Below are 10,338 nucleotides of genomic sequence, written 5' to 3' on the forward strand. Positions count from 1 at the left end.
AAAATACCATTTGGGTCTACACCTCCATAAGCATCAAGGTCCATCAACAGAGCTTTAATCTCACGAGATCGAAAAGCTAAACTAGTTAGTTTAGCCTCAGGAAAACAGGAATGAGGAAGTTCAAGTTTTTCATTACTCTGTTTACTGTCAAAAACATCAGCCAAAAGGGTTGCCTTTTCCTTTGGACAGTGAGTGACTGAGCCATCTGGTTTAAGTGAAGGAGGAACTGTTGCATCTACACCAAAGAGTGCAGATTTAAGGGTAGACCACCATTTATGTTCCTGAGTTGTACCAGAGAGGGTTTCTTTTATGATTAAATTGTACTCTTTTTCAGTTGAGGCATAAACTCTCTGAGCAAAAGCTCAAAGCTGAGTATAGTTGTTCCAGGTCAAATCTGATCTGTTACCCTTCCAAAGGTGATAGGCCTCCTGCTTCTCCAAATAAGCATGTCTACAATCATCATTGAACCACGGTTTGTCCTTCATTCGGTACCTTAGCACGCGAGAAGGGATACGCCTATCAATAATGTTGACTAGATTCTCATTCAAAGACACAACAGGATCTACACTATTATATAATTGTGACCAATTCAAGGACAAAAGATCATGCAAAATCCAATTCCAGCCATAGCTAGAGACATAGACATAGACATAGCCATAGACATAGACATAGCATAGACATTGACGTAGCCGTAGTCGTAGCCATAGCCATAGCCCTAGATGTAGCCGTAGCAGTAGCTGTAGCCGTCGACGTAGTCATAGACATAGACATAGATATAGACTTAGTCATAGACATGGCCATGGCCATAGGCATAGCATTAGCCATAGACAAAGCCATAGCCATAGCTGTAGCCATAGCCATAGCCTTAGGAGTAGCCAGAGCGGTAGCTGTAGCCGTAGCCATAGACATAGACATAGACATAGCCATAGCCATGGTATACATAGCCACAGACATAGATATAGACATAGCCATAGACAAAGTTATAGATATAGCCATATACACAGACATAGCCATAGACATAGCAATAGGCATAGACATAGCAATAAGCATAGACAGACATAGCCATAGCCATAGCCATAGACATAGCCATAGCCATAGAAATAGCCATAGACATAGACATAGCCATAGCCATAGCTATAGCCATAGCTGAAGCCATAGCCATAGACACAGACATAGACATAGTCATAGACATAGCCATAGACAGACATAGCCAGAGCCATTGCCATAGACAGAGACAGAAACACATAAACATAGACATAGCCATAGCCATAAATATATCCATAAACATAGCCATAGCCATAGACATAGACATAGCCCTAGTCATTGCCATAGACATAGACATAGACATAGCCATAGCCATGGTAGACATATACATAGACATAGCCATAGCCATATCCATAGCCATAGACATAGCCATAGCCATAGCCATTGCAATTGCCATTGCCATAGCCATAGCCATAGCCAAAGCCACACAGACATAGCCATAGCCATAGACATAGACATAGACAGAGACTTAGACATAGACATAGCCATAGCCATAGACATAGATATAGACATAGCCATAGCCATCCGATAGCCATGGTAGACATATACATAGACATAGCCATAGCAATTTCCAAAGCCATAGACATAGCCATAGCCATAGCCATTGCCATTGCCATAGCCATAGCCATAAATATAGCCATAGCCATAGACATAGCCATGGACATGGACATAGACACAACTACAGACATAGCCATAGCCATAGACATAGACATAGCCATAGCCATAGCCATAGCCATGCCCAGAGACATTGACATTGACATTAACATAGACATAGCCATAGCCATAGCCATACCCAAAGCCATAGACATAGCCATAGCCATTACCATATCCAGAGACATGGCCATCGCCATAGCCATAGATATAGCCATAGTCATAGCCATAGACATAGACATAGCCATAGACATAGTCATAGACATAGCCATAGCCATTGACGAAGCCATAGCTGAAGCCGTATATGTAGCCGTAGCCGTAGCTGTAGCTGTAGCCATAGCCATAGCCATTGCCATTGCCATAGCCATAGCCATAGACATAGCCATAGCCATAGCAATAGCCACACAGACATAGCCATAGACATAGACATAGACAAAGACAGAGGCAGAGCCATGGTCATGGCCATAGCCATAGCCAGAGACAGATATAGCCATAGATTTAGCCATAGCCATAGCCATAGCCATAGACATAGCCATACACAAAGCCATAGCCAGACGCGGGGCCGTATCCGTAGATGTTGCCATTGCCATCGCTGTTGCCGAAGCCGTAGCCGTAGCCATGGACGCGGACGTTTACGTAACCATAGCCATAGCCATAGACATAGAGACATGTCTATGGGTATAGACATAAACATATCCATAGCCATAGCCGAAGCCATACCCATAGACATATCCATAGACAGAGACATAGCCATAGCTGAAGATAGAGACATAGCCATAGCTGAGGATATAGACATAGCCATAGCCATAGAAAGAGCAATAGCCCTAGCCATAGACATAGACATACCCATAGCCGTAGCCATAGATATACACATAACCATAGCCATAGACATAGCCATAATCATAGCCATATCCATAACCATAGATTCCAAAGCCATAGCCATATACATTGACATAGCCATAGCCATAGCCATAGACATAGACATAGCCATACACATAGACAGACATAGCCATAGACATAGATATAGACAGAGCTATAGCCATAGCCATAGCCATAGGCATACACATAGCCAGAGCTATAGCCATAGTCATACCCATAGCCCTAGACATAGACATAGCCATAGCCATAGACATAGACATAGACATAGCCATAGCCATAGCCTTAGACATAGACATAGCCATAGCCATAGACATAGCCATAGCCATTGATGTAGCCATAGCCGTAGCCGTAGCCACAGCCATAGCCATAGCCATAACCATATGATGTAGCCGTAGCCATAACTGTAGCTGTAGCCGTAGCCATAGACTTAGCCATAGCCATAGCCATAGACATAGACATAGACATAGATATATCCATAGCCATAGCCTTAGACAGGGCCATAGCCATAGAAATAGCCATAGCCATAGCCATAGCTGTAGCTGTAACCGTAGCCTTAGCCATACACATAGACGTAGCCGTAGCCATAGCCGTAGCCATGGACATTAACATAGACAGAGCCACAGCCATAGACATAGACATAGACATAGACATAGCCATATCCATAGACATTGCCATAGCAAGAGCCATAGCCAAAGCCATAGACATACACATAGCCATAGCGAGAGACATGCCCATAGACTTAGCAATAGCCATAACCAGAGACAGAGCCATAGACATAGACATAGTCATAGCCATAGCCATAGCCATAGAAATAGACAGAGCCATAGCCATAGCCATTATATACATAGACATAGCCATAGATATAGACATAGCCATAGCCAAAGACATTGCCATAGCCATAGCCATAGTCATAGACATAGACATAAACATAGACATGGACATGGCCATGGCCATGGCTGTAGACATAGCCATAGCCATAACCATAGATATAGCCATAGCCATAGCAATAGACAGACATAGACATAGACATAAATATAGCCATAGCCATAGGCATAGCTGAAGACAGAGACATAGACATAGACATAGCCAAAGACATAGCCTTAGAGATAAACAAAGCCATAACCATACCCAAAGCCATAGTTATAGACATAGCCATAGCCATAGCCATAGCCATAAACTTAGACATAGACATAGACATAGCCATAGCCCTAGACATAGACATAGACATAGCCATAGCTGTAGACATGGTAAACATATACATAGACAAAGCCATAGCCATAGCCATAGACAGTGATATAGCCATAGACATAGACATAGACAAAGCCATAGCCAGAGAAGTAGCTTTAGCTGTAGATGTAGCCTTTGCTGTTGCCGTTGCCGTTGCCATTGCCGTTGCCAAAGCCATACCCATAGCCATAGACATAGACATAGACATGGACATGGACATGTCCAAGGGTATAGACTCAAAACATAGCCAGAGCCAAAGCCTTAGAGATAGACATAGACATAGACATAACCATAGCCCTAGCAATAGACATAGACCTAGACATAGCCATAGCCATAGACATAGACATGGACATGGACATGTCCAAGGGTATAGACTCAAAACATAGCCATAGCCATAGTCTTTGAGATAGACATAGACATAGACATAACCATAGCCATAGCAATAGACATAGACATAGACATAGCCATAGCCTTAGCCAGAGCCATAGACACACATAGAGATAAACATAGACATAGCATTAGCCATAGCCATAGCTGAAGACATAGACATAGCCATAGCCATAACCATAGACAGAGTCATAGCCATAGACATAGCCATAGACATAGCCATAGGCATAGACTTAGATATAGCCATAATTCTAGCTATAGCCATAGCCATAGAATCCATAGCCATAGCCATAGACATAGACATAGCCATAGTCATAGCCATAAACATGAACATAGCCATACAAATAGACATAGACATAGTTATACACATAGACTTAGCCATAGATATAGCCAGAGCTCTAGCCATAGCCATAGCCATAGCCATTGACATACACATAGCCATAGCCATAGCCATAGCCATAGACATACACATAGCCAAAGCCATAGACATGGCCATAGCCATAGCCATAGCCATAGATGTAGCCAGAGCCGTAGCCGAAGCCATAGCCATAGCTAAAGCCGTAGCCAAGGACGTAGCCCTAGCTGTAGCCGTAGCCCTAGTCATAGCCATAGCCGTAGCCCTAGCCTAACTGTAGACATAGACATAGACATAGCCATAGCCATAGTCCTAGACATAGACATAGCCTTAGCCATAGCCACGGTAGACATAGCCATAGATAGAGCTATAGCCGGAGACATAGCCATAGCCATAGCCAGAGCTATAGCTGGCGACATAGCCATAGCCATAGCCTAAGCCATAGACATAGCCAGACACATAGCCATAGCCATAGCCATAGCCATAGATATAGATATAGACAGACATAGACATACACATAGACTTAGCCATAGCCATAGCATTAGACATGGATATAGATATAGCCATAGCCATAGACATACTCATAGCCATAGCCATAGCCATAGCCATGGGCATGGACATAGACATAACTACAGACATAGCCATAGCCATAGATATAGACATAGTCATAGCCATAGCCATAGACATTGACATTGACATTGACATTGACATAGCCATAGCCATAGCCATAGCCATAGACATTGCCATAGTCATAGCCATAGCCATAGCCATACCCAAAGCCATAGACATACATATAGCCAAAGCCATAGACATGGCCATAGCCATAACCATAGCCATAGACGTAGCCAGAGCCGTAGCCGAAGCCATAGCCATAGCTAAAGTCGTAGCCAAGGATGTAGCCCTAGCTGTACCCGTAGCCATAGTCATAGCCATAGCCGTAGCCCTAGCCTAACTGTAGACTTAGACATAGACATAGCTTTAGCCAGAGCCATAGACATAGACATAGCCTTAGCCATAGCCAGGGTATAAATAGCCATAGCCATAGCTATAGCTGGAGACATAGCCATAGCCATAGCCAAAGCCATAGACATAGCCAGAGACATAGCCATAGCCATAGGCATAGCCATAGACATAGATATAATCAGACATAGACATAGACATACACATAGACTTAGCCATAGCCATAGCCATATACATGGATATAGATATAGCCATAGCCATAGACATACACATAGCCATAGCCATAGACATAGCCATGGACATGGACATAGACATAACTACAGACATAGCCATAGCCATAGACATAGACATAGCCATAGCCATAGCCATAGCCATTCCCAGAGACATTGACATTGACATTAACATTGACATAGACATAGCCATAGCCATAGCCATACCCAAACCCATAGACATAGCCATAGCCATTGCCATATCCAGAGACATGGCCATCGCCATAGCCATAGATATAGCCATAGTTATAGCCATAGACATAGACATAGCCATAGACATAGACATAGCCATAGCCATTGACGAAGCCATAGCTGAAGCCGTATATGTAGCTGTAGCCGTAGCTGTAGCCGTAGCCATAGCCATAGCCATAGCCAAATGATGTAGCCGTAGCCATAGCCATAGCTGTAGCCGTAGCCATAGACAGAGCCATAGCCATAGCCATAGACATAGACAGATAAATAGATATAGCCATAGCCATAGCCATAGCTATAGCTGTAGCCATAGCCGTAGCCATAGCCATAGACGTAGCCGTAGCCATAGTCGTAGACATAGACATAGACATAGACATAGCCATAGCCATAGCCATAGACATTGCCATAGCCAGAGCCATAGCCATAGCCATAGACATAGACATAGCCCTAGCCATAGACATACCCATAGTCATGGCCACAGCCATAACCATAGACATAACCATAGACATAGACATAGACATAGCCATATCCATAGACATAGACATAGACATTGCCATAGCCATATCCATAGACAAAGACATAGACATAGCCATAGCCATAGCCATTGATACATAACCATAGAAATAGACATAGACATAGCCATAGCAATAGCCATAGCCATAAACATTGTCATAGCCATAGCCATAGCAATAGCCATAGACATAGACATAAACATAGACATGGACATGGCCATGGCTATAGACATAGACATAGCCATAGCCATAGCCATAGACATAGACATAGCCATAGCCATAGCCATAGACCGACATAGACATAGACATAGATATAGCCATAGCCATAGCCATAATTGAAGACATAGACATAGCCATAAACATAGCCATAGCCATAGCCATAGCCATAGATAGAGCCATAGCCATAGCCATAGCCATAGACATAGACCTAGCAAAAGACATATCCATAGCCATAGCCATAGCATCCATAGCCATAGCCATAGCAATAAACATAGGCATAGACATAGCCATAGACATAGACATAGCTATAGATATAAACATAGAAATAGACATAGCCATAGCCATTGACTTAGCCATAGCTGAAGCCGTAAATGTAGCCGTAGCCGTAGCCGTAGCCATACCCATAGCCATAGCAAAATGATATAGCCGTAGCGGTAGCCGTAGCTGTAGCTGTAGCCATAGACAGAGCCATAGCCATAGCCATAGACATAGACAATACATAGATATAGCCATAGCCATAGCCATAGACATGGCCATAGCCATAGCCATAGCCATAGCCATAGACATAGCCATAGCCATATCCATAGCCATAGCTGTAGCCGTAGCCATAGCCGTAACCATACACATAGACATAGCCACAGCCATAGACATACTCATAGACAAAGACATAGTCTTGGTATACATAGCCATAGACATAGCCATAGCCATAGCCATAGCCATAGACATTGCCATAGCCAGAGCCATAGCCATAGCCATAGACATAGACATAGCCATAGCCATAGACATACCCATAGACATAGCCACAGCCATACCCATAGACATAGCCATAGACATAGACATAGCCATAGCTATATCCATATCCATATCCATAGACATAGCCATAGCCATAGCCATTGTATACATAGCCATAGCCATAGCCATAGACATTGACATAGCAATGGCCATAGCAATAGCCATAGATATAGACATAAACATACACATGGACATGACCATGGCTATAGACATAGACCTAGCCATAGCCATAGCCATAGACATAGACATAGCCATAGCCATATCCATAAACTGACATAGACATAGACATAGATATAGCCATAGCCATAACCATAACTGAAGACATAGACATAGACATAAACATAGCCATAGCCATAGCCATAGATAGAGCCATAACCCTAGCCATAGCCATAGCCATAGACATAGACCCAGCAATAGACATATCCATAGCCATAGCCATAGCAATAGACATAGACATAGACATACACAAAGCCATAGACATTGACATAGCCAGAGCCATAGATATAGACAGAGCCATAGATATAGACAGAGCCATAGCCATAGCCATAGCCATAAACATATCCATTGCCATAGCCATAGCCATAGCCATAGATATAGACAGACATAGACATACACATAGGAATAGCCATAGCCATAGACAGAGCCATAGCCATAGCCATAGCCAAAGCCACAGACATAGCCATAGCCATAGACATAGGCATAGACAGAGCCATAGACATAGCCATATACATAGCCATAGCCATAGCCATAGACATTGACATTGACATTGACGGAGCCATAGCCATAGCCAATGCCATAGCCATAGCTATAGCCATAGCCATAGGCATAGGCATAGCCATAGACGTAGCCATAGCCATAGTAATTGCAATAGCCACAGCCAAAGAAATAGACATAACCAGCCATAGTAATAGCCAGGGCCATAGCCATAGACATAGCCATAGCCATAGACATAGACATAGACATAGACATAGACATAGCCATAGCCATAGCCATATACATAGCCATAGCCATAGCCATAGACATTGACATTGACATTGACAGAGCCATAGCCATAGCCAATGCCATAACCATAGCTATAGCCATAGACATAGACATTGCCATAGCCATAGTCATAGCCATAGACATAGAAATAGACATAGATATAGCCATAGCCAAAGACATAGACAGACATAGACAAAGCCATAGCCAAAGTCATAGCCATAGCCATAGACATAGATATAGCCATAGCCATAGACATAGACAGACATAGACATAGCTATAGCCATAATATGAGCCATAGCCATAGACATAGACATAGACCTAGAAATAGACATAGACATAGACATATCCATGGCCATAGACATGGTTATAGCCATAGGAATAGCCATTGACGTAGCCATAGCCATAGCAAATGCAATAGCCACAGCCAAAGACATATCCATAGCCATAGACATGGTTATAGCCATAGGCATAGCCATAGACGTAGCCATAGCCATAGCAATTGCAAAAGCCACAGCCAAAGACATAGACATAACCAGCCATAGTCATAGCCAGAGCCATAACCATAGCCATAGCCATAGACATAGCCATACACATAGACATAGCCATAGCCATAGCAATAGCCATAACCATAGCTATAGCCATAGCCATAGCCATAGACATAGATATACACATAGCCTTAGCCATAGACATAGACATAGCAATAGCCATAGCCATAGCGATACCCATGGTAGACATAGACATAGCCTTAGCCATAGTCATAGACATAGACATAGACATAGACATACACATAGCCATAGCTCTAGCCATAGTCATAATCATAGCCATAGACATAGACATAGCCAGAGCCATAGCCTTACACATAGCCATAGTCATAGACATAGCCATAGCCATAGACATAGACATTGCCAGAGCCATAGCCATAGCCATAACTATAGACATAGATATAACCATAGACATAGACATAGCATAGCCATTGACGTAGCCGTAGCCATAGCCGTAGCCAAAGCTATAGCCATAGATGTAGCCGTAGCCTAAGACATAGACGTAGCCATAGACATAGACATAGACATAGCCATAGACATCGCCATAACCATAGCCTTAGCCATAGACAAACCCAGAGCCATAGCCATAGCTGTAGCCGTAGCCGTAGCCGTAGCCATAGACATAGCTATAGCCATAGCCATAGCCGTAGCCATAGTCATAGACATAGACATAGCCAGAACCATAGACATAGACATAGCTTTAGCCATAGCCATGGTATACATAGCCTTAGACATAGCCATAGCCATAGACAAAGTTATGGACATAGGCATAGACATACACATAGCAATAGGCATAGACAGACATACACATAGACATAGCCATAGCCATAGACACAGACATAGCCAGAGCCATAGCCATAGCAATATACATAGCCATAACCATAGATATAGACCTATCCATAGCCATAGCCATGGTAGACAAAGACAGCCATATTCATAGCCATATCATTAGACAAAGACATAGCCATTGCCATAGAGAAAGACATAGCGATAGCCATAGACAGACATAGCCATAGCCATAGCCATTGACATACACATAGTCATAGCCATAGCCACACAGACATAGCAATAGCCATAGACATAGACATAGCTAGAGCCGTAGCCGTAGCCGTAGCCATAGGTTCAGCCTTAGCCAATGACGTAGCCCTAGCTGTAGCAGTAGTCTTAGTTATAGCCTTAGCTGTAGCCGTAGCCTAAATGTTGAAATAGACATAGACATAGACATAACATTAGCCATAGACATATACATAGACATAGCCATAGCCATATCTATAGCCATAGACATAGCCATAGCCATAGCCATTGCCATTGCCATAGCCATAGCCATA

General features: G+C 43.1%; 2 protein-coding genes across 2 annotated transcripts; both read right to left on the reverse strand.

Annotated features, from left to right (window-relative positions):
- Positions 1 to 2,193: 2,193 nt before the first annotated feature.
- LOC137633533 (shematrin-like protein 1) lies at positions 2,194 to 3,405 on the reverse strand. The gene is made up of 2 exons (XM_068365826.1): positions 2,887 to 3,405; positions 2,194 to 2,367 (listed from the first exon to the last, which is right to left on the reverse strand). The coding sequence occupies exons 1-2, from the start codon at positions 3,403 to 3,405 to the stop codon at positions 2,194 to 2,196; spliced, it is 693 nt and encodes a 230-aa protein (XP_068221927.1).
- Positions 3,406 to 5,084: 1,679 nt separating this feature from the next.
- On the reverse strand, positions 5,085 to 6,569 carry LOC137633534 (keratin-associated protein 6-1-like). Its single transcript, XM_068365827.1, has 3 exons — positions 6,428 to 6,569; positions 5,941 to 6,175; positions 5,085 to 5,172 (listed from the first exon to the last, which is right to left on the reverse strand). Exons 1-3 carry the CDS (start codon positions 6,567 to 6,569, stop codon positions 5,085 to 5,087), a joined length of 465 nt encoding a protein of 154 aa, XP_068221928.1.
- Between the last annotated feature and the right edge of the window lie 3,769 nt (positions 6,570 to 10,338).

Source organism: Palaemon carinicauda, chromosome 43 (assembly GCF_036898095.1).
Source record: "Palaemon carinicauda isolate YSFRI2023 chromosome 43, ASM3689809v2, whole genome shotgun sequence".
NCBI lineage: Eukaryota > Metazoa > Arthropoda > Malacostraca > Decapoda > Palaemonidae > Palaemon > Palaemon carinicauda.